General features: G+C 48.3%; 1 protein-coding gene across 1 annotated transcript in view; it reads right to left on the reverse strand.

The window, feature by feature from the left end:
• Window positions 1-1,107: 1,107 nt before the first annotated feature.
• LOC104525834 (ephrin type-B receptor 2) overlaps window positions 1,108-13,172 on the reverse strand; it is a gene marked incomplete at its 5' end in the record, with an annotated part of 13,908 nt that continues 1,843 nt past the window's right edge. The window contains 6 exons of the mRNA XM_029085223.1: window positions 1,108-1,267; window positions 1,958-2,151; window positions 6,331-6,480; window positions 9,351-9,566; window positions 10,226-10,473; window positions 10,898-11,020. Of these exons, the coding sequence (XP_028941056.1) occupies window positions 1,108-1,267; window positions 1,958-2,151; window positions 6,331-6,480; window positions 9,351-9,566; window positions 10,226-10,473; window positions 10,898-11,020 (1,091 nt within the window). The remainder of the gene's footprint in view (window positions 1,268-1,957; window positions 2,152-6,330; window positions 6,481-9,350; window positions 9,567-10,225; window positions 10,474-10,897; window positions 11,021-13,172) is intronic.

A 13,172-nucleotide genomic window follows, 5' to 3' on the forward strand; every position in this document is an offset into this window, starting at 1 on the left:
CATTCTGTGATTCTGTGTGTGATTCTGTGAGGTCCATGAAAAAACAGACTTCATTAGCTGGCCTGCCTGCAGAACTGCTTGCTGGTATATGTAGCACAACCTAGCAGGGTTGGGTTGTGGTGTGGATATGATGTCCCAGCTTGGTTGAAGTCCTTCTTCCCTGTCCTTCAGATTTTATGGATCCTCTTCCTGTTGTATGAACACAGCCTATAGTGTGCCAAAATCATCCCCAGGGCCTTGGGGTTGCACCACAGATACACTGAAACAGTCAGAATTGCCACGTGAATTTCCTGGCAGCAAATAAGAACAAAAAACCAGAAAAGGTCAGTTTGGCTGTTTGCGTGAATGGATTCTGATTTGTTGGTACATTTAAAGTCTGGAATTTGGCACCAAACCCAAAAACCCTCCTGGTTACCATGCACAGACATCATAGCACTTACAGATGACTTTAATGCTTGGTGCTTTCTTAGGCAGGGTTTCTAAAGCTAACTGCAAACAACCACAAATTTTTCACCAGAGGCATCAAAGTCCCAGCTAACCCCAAGGGATTTTAAAAACCACCACGAATGGATTTCAGCTGCCTGCTTTCTCTGAAGAACTTGCTAAGATTTTGCCACTGAGGGAAGTTTTTAGTGGATGCAGGACAACTCAGAAAAAAACTTGAAACCATCTGGACTTTCAGAGGCCTTTCTTGGGCAGAAATTTGTTTGCAGCGTGTTTGTGTCCACCACCAATCCAGCCATACATCCAAGAGGACTGCAGAGGCTAAAAGTGCTCTTGAGTGGCTGGAGAACTGCCTGATGCCGGCCTGAAATGTCCATTTGTTCCATGTTGGGGTTTTGGACACCCTTATGAGGGCTTTTGTTTTCACAGTGAGGACATGCAGGTACAGAGCAACAGACAGACACACAGTCTGGAGACAAGACAGAGCCTGAAGAACAGAGAAGTTCTGCAGAAACTGAATAGACTAAAAGTGGGTCCACAATGTAACAAATTCTATAAAAGTAAAACTACATCATATGAAAATAAAAACTAATTCAATAATGACTAATTGATGTTAAACTTCTGAGACTCTTCTTTGTGCTTTGGGACTAGAAGCCTGGGCACTTACTCTACAGTCATCTGAGATACTACGTCAAAGGTGGTGAAGCCAGCACTGGCAAAACTCTCCTTGTACTGGCTCATCTTGATGGCATCCAGCCATTCATCCACAGTGTTGAAGCTGGTATAATCAGGGATTGTGCGGTCAAGTAGGGGGAGGTTCATCCTGAAACACAGAAATAGGGAATGAGCAGAACAAACAGTAGCAAGCACATGCATTTCTACACCCTCCATCAACTGGGGAGACCTGGACCAGCATCATGTGCCTGCACCACACTGTATTAAGAAGTACTGCCCAGAAAGCACTCTATTCAACTGAGGGAAGGATTGTGTAAGCATCAGAGAAGTCTTTCTGGATCAGTTGGTACAGGAGAGGTAGGAGCCATCACAGACGATGTGATGCAGCTCTAAAACCCTGGCTGCACAAGGGGAGAAGGTACATTCTCATAATGGGACCAGTGCTTCCCACAAGCTGGTGTATCCCCACCCAGTCCAGCCAAACACCACACTGCCTGATGAGGCTTTACTGGCCTCCACTGCATGTGAGATTGGACTACCAAAGCAACCATACCCATCCAGCAATCATGTATACATGAATCCAAGATGCTCCTCTAACTGTGCAGATACACTACCCAACTCAACGAGCTGTCTGTGTTCACCAGATCTAACCTGTCCAAGGACAGGGATCAGAGTGACCTTGACATCTTCTAATGCCTTTCCTATAAAAGACCAAATGACATAGGCCAAGTTGCCTCTAAAATAGCTGGCTTAGAGAGATGGAAGGATGGTGCCCACCAGGACACAAAGGACAGCAGATGTGCAAATAAAAGCCAAAGAGGAAGACAGAGATACACACCCAGAGGAGAGAGGTGCCATGGCTTTCAGACTGTTAGGATTTCGGATCATTTTATCTAAAGTGTTGACAATTTGCCCAAATTTGGGTCTGTGGTTTCGATCCTTCTGCCAACAGTCAAGCATTAGCTGGTGCAGGGCATTTGGACAATCCATAGGCGGTGGCAACCGATAGTCCTGCTCAATGGCATTTATCACCTGTGAGAAGGAAAAAAAAAAAAAAAAGAGATCAATACAGTGGCAATAAAACCTATTTAATTCGTAATATTCCTTTCCTTGTATCCTGAGGGTGACAGCCATGGCCACCCCTACCATAGTGGGACTGCTCTGCCTACACTTACTGCTGCCTGTCATCTCAGCTACCTATTCTTGTAGCAACGTGCTACTCTCTAACTCCCAACCCTCTGCTTGTCATGTCATCCTGTAAGGTGATGCCAACCTTGCTCAGCTGACATGTTGTCTGCTGAATACTTGTGATAAGCCATGCCTATCAGCCTTCTAATCTGGGAAAAGAAAGCATCCTTGCTACCTTAACAAGGATGTGTGAGCCCACAGCTCCAGGCATGAGAAAGGAGAGAGAAGGGTTCATGTTTTTGATGGGTACACAGCACAATGCAACAACTCAATGGCAGGAGAACATCCTCATCTGTGTCCAGAGGAGGGACAGAAAATTGGGAAGGGTTTAGAGGAGAAGCCGTATGAGGAGAGGCTGAAGTCACTTTGTTTGTTGAGCCTGGAGAAGACTGAGAGGAGATCTCATGGGGGTCTAGAACTTCCTCCCAAGGCGAAGAGGAGGGGCAGGTGCTGATCTCTTCCCTCTGGCCACCAACGCAAGGAGCAGAGGAAATGGCAGGAAGATGTGGCAGGGGAGGGTGAGGTTGGGCATGAGGAAAAGGTTCTTGAGGCAGAGGGTGGTGGAGCACTGGAACAGGCTCCCCAGGGAGGTGTTCATGGCACCAAGCCTGACAAGATTCCAGCAGCATTTGGTCAAGGCCCTGAGGGCCATGGTGTGAATGTTGGGATTGTCCTGTGCAGGGACAGGAGTTGGACTGGATGATCCTTGTGGGTCCCTTCCAACTCACGATGTTCTATGATTCTATGATCTAGTGAAGGGTCTGCTTGTGAGTTACAGAGAAGGGAAGCTTCCTTCAGTGGTTCTTTCTACTCCTGCCATCAACCCAGCCCTTCGAGGTAACAGGGTCGCGCCACGGGACAGGGCTGGGTGTGCTGAGCCAGCAGTAAGAGCTAGATCTCCCCGCAGTCCTGTGTAAATGCAAACTGAAGCACACAGCGGGGAGGACCAAGACCTTAGTCAGCAAAGCCAGACCCAGGAGAACTTTGTTACAGCATGCAGAGATGGGTTGCAGTTTTATGGGCCAATGTAAGAAAGCTTTGGTTGCTGCATGTTTGGTGTTCCTTTACTGCATCACATGATCTGTGAAAACACCTGGTGTGGAAATGTTCAGTGGCAACAGCACATGCAGAAGGTCTAGAGGATCTTCTTCAAGGGGAATCCCATCTGCCTGTCACTCTACACCTGTAGCCCTCCATCCTCTTCTGGGTCATCAAGGAGGATGGAACTGCACAGCTTTTTCCAGGGGCATATGCTCCTTTTACAGAGGCACACATTCCTTTAACAGCGGCATGTGACAAGCACGCTTCTCCTACCTTCTTGGCCTTATGCATCCTGTGGTCACACACACAGAAAAAAAACTGAAAAGTGAGCACAAGGAGCCTTGGACAATAGAAACAGGCTTGTGTGTGGCAACAAAAACTGGAAGTGAGAATAAAAATCAGAACTGAGGATACTGCAGTAACTGAAATCAGAGACAGCATTTTGAAATGACCAACTCTCCACAGCGATGATAAAAAAGGGGAGGGGGATTGACAGAACCTCCCTCAGGGATCCAGAGGAAGGACCTCAATGTCTCTGTCTATTCTCACATGTGATCAAGGCTGCCATGGCTTTGTCCAGCCATGTCTTGCATACTTCCAAAGACAGAAATCTGCCTAGTAGGCTACTCCAGGGATGCATCACCCTTCTGGAGAAGGAGCAGCCATACCCACACAGCAGCATGGTGAATACATTGTTGAGCAGGAAGGCTACATAGAGAAAATTTAGAATCCTGCAGTTGGGACTGGGAGAGCAGCAGGGAAGGGTTGGTAGAGAGGAGACTTTGGAGGTGGTGTGGCACTAGAAAGCTGCTGCTCCAAGGGTAGGTGGCAGATCCATGCCAAGCAATCCAAGGTGTAAGGTGGGGCATCCGGCAGGGTTTAAGATGGACTGTGGCTTCAGGCCACAGATGGACTGGGAGGGTGCTCCAGACACTGATGTGCATGGTCAAGGTGCTGGGCAGGCTGACCTGAGACAGATGGGGACTGGCAGCACTGCTGCCAAAATATGCCAGACTGAAGGAGTCCTCCCTCCCCTCTGCCCCCATGGCTGGACATGATGGTGCCCCACTGGGCCTGTGAAGGTCTGACCTGACACATCACTGGTGTGCTTTGTGCAGCTCTTGATTCCTATCCCAAGAGGTGAAAGCTGTCCCCTCTCCCAGCTATCTGGATGGCAGATTTATCCAAGCCAAAGGGAGGGGAAGCTCAGGAGGAGCAGGGCTTGGGAGGGTCATCCTGCAAGCATCAAGTGCTTGTCTCCAGCCTGGACCGAATGGTTTCCCAATAAGCTGCCCACCTTGCTGCCATCAGACACATCCCACGAGAGGGCACAGGCTGCACTCTCTGTCTCCTCTCCTCTCCCCTCCCCGCCTCCCCAGGCGCTCACACCCCGGGGTCAGGAGGCTAATCTGCAGCCAATATCTGCCATGCGCTCATTCACAGGGACCATCAGCTGCAATTAAGTGGTGACAGCTTCTGGGGCACAATGACCTGCAGCAGAAGAAGGGGAAGAAGAGGCTGGTGGCAGGTGCCATGCAGCAGGCAGTGCTGAGGAGATGGACACGAGCTCTGCCATCCCCATCAGCTGAATCAGCACTGGAAGGGTGATTGCAGAGGGCTACACATACAGAAGGATGCCAAGGAAGATGGGGAGGGAGGGAGAAGGGCAGTGGCACCTGTCTGCAGGAAATGCTTGAAACTGCAGATGATAATGAAGCCTTAATGGGAAGGGAATTTTTCTCTCTGAGAAGGGCATACTCCTGACTCCCTTCCCTTTGGTTCAAACAATTGATGCAAAGACTTCTCTGGTATGTCAGGGGCTGGGGCAAAGCTGTGATCAGCCAGAGGTGCTAAGATATCATGTATCTACTCCAAGTGTTGGGGACTCATTTGAATAAACTCCCCACCAGGCACTAGGGAGGAAATTGTCCCACTTTGGATGAAACAAGTTGGAAGGCAGGCAGATGCTGTAACAAGTTTATAAGACCCAGGTTTGCAGCAGAGAGACAGGACAAGCTTTCTGCGTACCAAGGGTCAACCCAGGACCTTGATGCTAGATCCTGAGAGTTCACAAGGTGAAGACAGCATGAAAAAGGACAGCTCTTCAGAGAGACAACATTACAAGAGACCTGTGAGCCCCACACCAAAGGGGTTTTCTGGCCACATATGTGCAGGTGTAGATGGCACTCACTGACACTGGATAGATGGCCTTTGACCACCCAGGTATGAGGTCAAGAGAAACGGAGAATGGCATTGTTATGGTGAAGGTGTGGACTTCAGCCACAGGTCATCCTTGCAGGGAGACAAGGACTCACAGAAGTTGCCTGGGTTCCAGGGAGCACATAACAGTTCCACCTGAAGTAGAGAAGAGTCATGGAGTATTTAAAACTAAGCATGTTCTGAAATACCCTGTGGTTTTGGCCTCTTGCTGCATACAAGTTGCTTGGCTTCTTACACATCACAGTCCAAGTTTGCCATGGAAGATTTAATGACCATCTAGTGACAGATGTCCTTGAGTATGGCAGGGGGCGTTGGACTAGATGATCTTTAAAGGTCCCTTCCAACCCAAACCATTCTATGACTCTGTAACAGACTTTCGCCAAATCCCTGTGGTCTCCTGCAGATGAAGATGTGCCTGCTGCTCCAGGAGCTCTCAGGTCAGTGGCAGCATTTTGTTTTCCACCTGTCTGCTCCCTTTCCTCCTGGGCATCTGTCTACCACCGCCGAGGGTGCTCACATTAACGCTGTCCTAATGCAGTGGGTGTTGTACAGTCCCTAACCTCTGCCACAGCAGCACAACGGGACCAGACCAAAAGCCAAAGATATCCTCATTACTTCTTCCAAAGGTGTTGACCTTGGACACATCTCTTATGACAGAGAAGGTTCCAGACATGCCACAGGTTGGGTCCAGCTGTAGCCATACTTTGGCCTTGCAAAGTTCCCCATTTCAGTGTTTCTGCTGCTTGTTTCTTAACAACTCACATCTTGATTGGTCATATCCCAGTAAGGCCGCTCTCCATATGACATCACCTCCCACATGACTATTCCGTAGCTCCACACATCACTGGCTGATGTGAATTTTCGGTACTGAATTGCCTCAGGAGCCGTCCACCGTATTGGGATCTTCCCACCCTACAGGAAAAAAAACAGAGAGGATAATAATAGAAAGAGCAAGAGTAACTGAAAATGATGAGTGTCCAAAATATTTGCCTCCAATATGCTCTTAAAATCCTATAAGGAAGGAACCACAGGACTATCCTTAACAATAGATCAGGATGTCTTGTCAAGTTCAGGAAACCTTCAAGGACAATGATTCCCCCTCATTTGTCTGGTGACCTGCACCACCCACTTGGGGGAGAAGTTTCTCCTGTTCTTCACCTTGAACTTCCCAAGCCACACTTTTGTATATTGCCCCTTATTATCTCATCTGGTACCACTGCAAAGAGATTGGCTCTGTCTTCTTCATAACTGCCCTTCAAGTACTGCAGGTCATTTATAGGTGTCTCCTCAGATTCCTCTTTACCATATTAAACAAGCCCAGCTCCTTCCACCTGCTAACTGCTATATAGCAATCTTCAGCATGACGAAACACCCGTTGTGCTAGTAAGGTTTTTTGTAGAAAAACTAATGGCTACAAATGTAGAAAAATCCAAACTGTTTCCCTTCCACCCTCCCTCCATCTTTTTGCTGTCACACAGCTATCGGTAATATATCATCCTCTTGAGCTAAGTCCTCGTGTCTCAATCTGTTTGTTGATATATACATGATCCAGTAGTTTTTGATCCCACCCGTTTCTGTAGACAGAGGAAGAGTGAACATGTTTAGAATGGCATGCTTTGTCACTGGTGGGAAATGGGATGGACTGGGTGGGCACTGAAGTCTTCTGTGATCCTGCTGGGCAACAGCAGCTCTGGAGAAGTCAGGACTCTTCACTCCCATCGAGGAGTTATGCACAGAAGTGCACAAGAGTGGCACACACAGCATTGAGCCACAGGGATCGCAACGCTCTGCTTAAGCCCTTGCAGCCTCCTGATTTTCCACCAGAGTCTTTAGACATGAGCTATTTGCAATTCAAGGGACCTTCTGAAGGGAAAATCTTCCCCTGTGCTGGAAAATAAGCAAAATTGTCTGCATTTTGTGGCTGTGAGAAGATGAAAGAATATTATCTTTTGTCACTGAATAGCTACCATGTCTTATGAAGGGTCTCCTAGGACTTAATAGGATTCAGACCTAGAAAACATGCTGGAATAATGAAAAAAATCATAATGTTCCTTAATCTTCTCACAGACACAAACCTCAGACAAAATATTTTGTTATCCACAAGAGGTAGAGACCAACCGTTCCATACCAAACGTGCTGTCCTCTCAATCGGGCATACTCTTAACAGAGCTCTTGACAAGTAGCAAAATGAAAACCTGGCTAAAAAAGAAGTTCTAAAGTAGAAATTAGAGACTGCGTATATTTGGAGGATCCTCATGGGATCTCACCTCAGGGAGATCTCCTGCCTCTCTGGTGATCTGACCTGGAGCTTCTCCACCCTCTTGAAAAAGAAGATCTTCCTAAGGTCCATCATGAACTTCCCAAGCCATAGCTTGTGGCTGTTTGCCCACCCATAGTCTCTGGGATAGTTATGATAAAAAACACTCATGCATCTTAGGACATTTGAGGATGGTGCATTTTGAAGAGGAAAATTCTACTACTTCTGGTGCTCTGTTATAGTGGATGCATATATTCTGTCATTATAGATAATATACGTCCTGCTACAGTGCCCACAGTTTCAGAGAATAAATTAGAGATGATAGAGAGAAAAGCTACAGGACGGTAACAGGAATAGAAAACAGTAGTGAACACCAGCAGCTCCCATGTATTAAGCTTAACAAAGGGAAAGGTAATTGGATGTAAAGAACATGTTGTGAAAAACAAATGTTGCTAGTGTTTCTAAAAGCCATAGAATGACTATATAAGACTGAATACTTCATGTTTGAAGCTATACAAGTTCAGATGAGCAGAAAAGTGCACATTTTTAGGTGTTTGTTAGGTATTCAACTACTGTTACAATTCACTAAGAGCTATGCCAGACATTTCATCACTGTCAGCTTCACAAAATCTGGGAGAGGTGATTGCCTACAGATCATGCCCCAGCTCTACCAGCACTTATTTCCAAGAAGTCCTGTCAGAAGCACTGTACGTAGGCATTGATTCTGCAGCACCACTGTAGAGTGATGTTGTATGCCTTTGCAAAAAATAGCATTTACGAGAACTGTCTGCAATCTTTCGGAACAACAACGTTGTCTCCAAATTACCCTTTGGTCCCTGTGCACATTTTGTGGCCTGAGACAGGCCATGATTCCTCAGACACAATTGTGTCATTAGCACTGTGACGTTCCTGGGAAGCTGTTACGTGACCATGAAGACATTTCTGGGAATGTTTCTCTGTCTAATTCAGAAAGACTCTCTGGAAAATCAGTATACAGAACTGCAGGGCTTCATCTAGCACGCATCCACACTGCGGTCTGTCATTCCTGGGGCTGAGCCCATGACATGACATTAAAAAGGATCACGGTCTCCTGGACAGCGAGGCAGCATGGTTGGACAGTGATGGTAAAAAAGCTCCAGACCTGCTGCTCTGGCAACATATCTGTCAGAGCAGCACCGTGGAGAACCCCCAGCTGGTCCATGCTGGATGGATATAATGCATCACCCCAACTAAGAGCTTTATCAGGAACATGCATATTTTTGCAGAGGTGTTTGGAGGAGGCTCAGTTATCCACAGGAATGAATATAGGGCCCATTAACAGCCACTGGACAACCGGTCAGGACCTTGCGAGAGCAAATCTTCCTTGGTTCGTTTCACTGGTCCTTCCCACGTGGCACCTTATTTCCATCGTTAGCACCCTGAAAAATCACTTCTTATGTCAAGGGGTGGATCTCCCCCTTTCTCTCTCTCACCCTGACTCCTTCCTTCACCATGCATCCCTTCCCCTCTGGAAAAGCAGCTTTACCAGTGCACTGGTGTAGGTGGGATCAGAGGTGTCGTCCTCCAGAAAACGGGAGAGCCCGAAGTCAGACACTTTGCAGACCAGGTTGCTGTTCACCAGTATGTTGCGGGCAGCCAGGTCCCGGTGCACATAGTTCATATCAGCCAGGTACTTCATGCCTGCTGCGATGCCCCGCAACATGCCCACCAGCTGGATCACTGTGAACTGCCCATCGTTTTGCTGAGGGGAAGAGAGGGAAAGAAAAATGAGAGGAGCAAATTCACAGCCCGCCATGGTCTGGTAAACAGTCTGTCTACACTGCATGTCAAGACACAGCTATGCCACAAATATGTAAGTTCCCTCTCAAAACAAGAGTGGAGAGCTAAAAGGGGCTGGAAGTCACCCTCACACACCCCATGGGCAGCACTACCAATGGCTGCTGTCATCCAAAGGTGGCAGGTTGGCCACACCTTGCACAGGAGGGTTCAGAAGGGACATTCTATTCTTATCAAGCAGGTTATGTCCGTTCAACCCAGTGAATTATCCATTTCAAACTCAGACCTGTAACTATTTAGACACAGCTGTGTTAAAGCTCAGGCAGATTGTCCCTCCATGCCCACAGAGGCAGAGTTTGTAAATACATCTGTGGGCATGCATGTAGGTAGGCACAGCCTTCAACTAGTCTAAGTGGACAGACACACATAACAGATGACAGCCTTGGTGCTACCTCCACCTCTGTTCCTGAGACACAGACCTCTGGCAGAAGCAGCAGTCCCAGTGGCAGGGGATGCTGGGCAGTGAAGGGCACTGTTATGCTGGGCAGTGAAGGGCACTGTTATCCTGGCACAGGGAAGGGCCCAACACAATGTCTGGGGCTGTGTGCTCCTGGGATCTCATACCCGCAAGAAGGAGTCCAGTGAGCCATTCTCCATGAACTCAGTAATGATCATGACTGGTGAACTCTTGGTCACCACCCCCTCCAGGTGGATGACGTTGGGATGATCAAACTGCCCCATGATGCTGGCTTCGCTCAAGAAGTCCCGTCTCTGCTTCTCTGTGTAACCAGACTTCAGGGTCTTGATGGCCACAAAGATCTCTCTTTTGCCAGGAAGCTTGAGATGCCCGCTGCACACCTCACCGAACTCCCCTGTGAACAGAGGGAAACAGGTAGGGCTTGTCAGCCTCCTAGACCTCTGCCTTTCTTCCCAAGGGATCCTGCTCCCACGGGCTCCAGCCATGCCCGCCCTGCATGCCTCTGAGCCAGCCACCCACCATCTGCTCTGTGTTTCCAGCCTCACTCCACAACAAAGAGCTCTCTGCAGGTGGACTCATCATTGGTGAGGAGCACCGGACACTATATACACATGGGAATTCCTTGTCTCCAGCACTAGATGTACTTGCTCCTCCAGGACTGGATCACTTTGTTCCTACTAGTCTAGGCTGGGGCTAAGAGTAAGACCTTACTGACAATAGTCTTCCCAGTAGATGTAAGGCTAAATCCTCGTGAAAGCCTGAAACCACAAAGGAGACTGTGCTGCTGAGGGCCAGCCAGACATTCACAATTCACCTACCTGCCCCAATCACCTGCTCGATTTTGACGCAAGAGATATCAATTTCTTTTGCAAATTCCCTGACAGCCTCATTGGGATCTTCGTAGGTGAACGGATCGATATAAATCTTCATCCCTGGAGTCACTGTATAAAAGGTGAGGCAGAGAGTCAGACAGACAGATGCAAACAGAGCAGCTGATGGCTGGCGTCGAGGAAAAGAAAACCTATTTGTGTGAGGGTCTTTCTGACCTCAGCAAGTTGCACAATCAAGGGCAGGAAGTAGACACAGCAAAGTTTGAGAAAGAACATGGAGAGTCATGTTTGCACAGGACTATTAAAGCTAGATTACAATTAATATTGGCCTATAAGTCATTGTTGGGGCAGTGGAGTGCAAACTGTGACCACTGAATCCTGTGCAGCAGGATTCAGCTTTAGCAGATCCACAGGAAAAGCAAGAGAAGCATTTGCTCTTGGGAGACAGTGCACAGGCACACCAATGTCACACCACCCTCATCATGCTGCAACACTGCAAGAGGACCATTTGTAGAGACTGCAGCTCTGCTCCACCACCCTCCTCTGCGTGCTGCTTCCACCTCAGCCATTCCCAGAGGCATGAGAAAGCGGAGGACGAGACCTGGGTTCAGCACTAAAGAGAAGAGATAGTGAAGGTCTGCCTTGGGATGTAAACTGAGGCACTTGCTGCTCTTGGTTCTCTACATGGAGATCTACAGGGGAGGCAGGTCGGTACTACTGACACAGCCACCAAACCAGGCTGGCTTTTCCATAGGGGTGTCTGTGACCCTACAAGAGGCAGTGCAAGCAGGATGGACAGTCCAGTCTGACCCCTGTTCTCCTGACAGGTAACTCTCCCTGAGGCTGGGTTCCCTCTTGGTAGCCTCAACACAGCCAAGTCAAGCTGTAAGGGACATCGGAGAAATTGGAAAAGCCAAGCTCTTGCTGCTAGGCAGACCAGAAGACACAGTGATATGCTTATGTGAAAGGCAATGGCCACGGGACCTGGTGAGGTTGGACTGCTGATGCCACATCACACGCTACCTACACCGTGGGACAGCTCTCACCTGCAGTCCTGCAGTTCTCCCCTTTCTATACTCATTTTGCTGGCCTCTGGCTTGCTCCAAAAACTGGGGGTATTTGGAGAGCAGAGCTCACAGCTTGCTAAATAAGGAGCCCAACACAGAACCAGAGGCACAGCTCCCAGCTCTACATAAAATCATAGAATCATAGAATGGTTTGGTTGGAAAAGACATTTGAGATCATTGAGTCCAACCATACCTGTCCACTACTAAACCATATTTCTGAGCACCTCATCAACCCATCTTTTAAATCCCTCCAGGAATGGTGACTCAGCCACCTCCCTGGGCAGCCTGCTCCAGTGCCTGAGAACCCTTCCAGTGAAGAAATTTTTCCTGATATCCAGTCTGAGATCGGTGACAGTTTCATAGAATCACAGAATCGTAGAATGGTCTGGGTTAAAGTTGGTCTAGTTCCAAACCCCCTGCCATCAGCAGGGACACCTTCCACTAAACGGGTGGGATTTAGGGGAGTTGCTGCAATGCTTACAGGCTCCCCACATCTTGGCAATTTTCTAACCCTAAGCTGTAGCCTCTCCAAAGCAACCACTGCTGGGGAGCCGAGCAGGGATTGGGCTTTGGACTGGTGTCTTGAGTGACGAAGTGGTTAAAAGGCACCCCAGGACCATTATCAGTTCATCTGCATCGAGTGGCATAGAGCCTGTTCCCACAGTCGTGAAGGCACAGCTATTAATGCCATCTCAGCCTGAAGCTGTCACATTCTGTACCAGACCCCGGGAGACAGTGGGAATGTGTGTTTACACACGCAGCATGGACTGACAAACAACTGAGAGTCACATTTACATCATCTTTCTTGAGTGTCATTTTTCCTGGGATGTTACAGCAATGCAGCCAGCATGCTGCTCTTCTGGCACAGAGCTGCAGTTCAGTGCCCTGCCTTTTGGGAAATGTTTCCCAGGTAAATGGCAGAAGCAATAGCAACTCCTGTGCTGAAACACTCCTGATGTTTCCTACTTTCTAAACAAGGTCTGGGTCTGTACAGAAACAGGTATAAAAAGGACAGAAATCCTGAAGCTGCAAGTACAACATGAGGTAAACAACAACTGAGCTTCCAGCAAAGCTGGATTATAGCAACAGATCTCTAGTGAGGGAGGAGAAAGGCATTGCAGAGGGCATGCAGCCAGGGGTTAATGAGGGGAAGGAGGAGGCACTTGGGCGAGGCAGGGTGTGCAGGAAGGTCTTGA

This window comes from Antrostomus carolinensis, unplaced genomic scaffold, assembly GCF_000700745.2.
Source record: "Antrostomus carolinensis isolate BGI_N321 unplaced genomic scaffold, ASM70074v2 scaffold31065, whole genome shotgun sequence".
Lineage (NCBI taxonomy): Eukaryota > Metazoa > Chordata > Aves > Caprimulgiformes > Caprimulgidae > Antrostomus > Antrostomus carolinensis.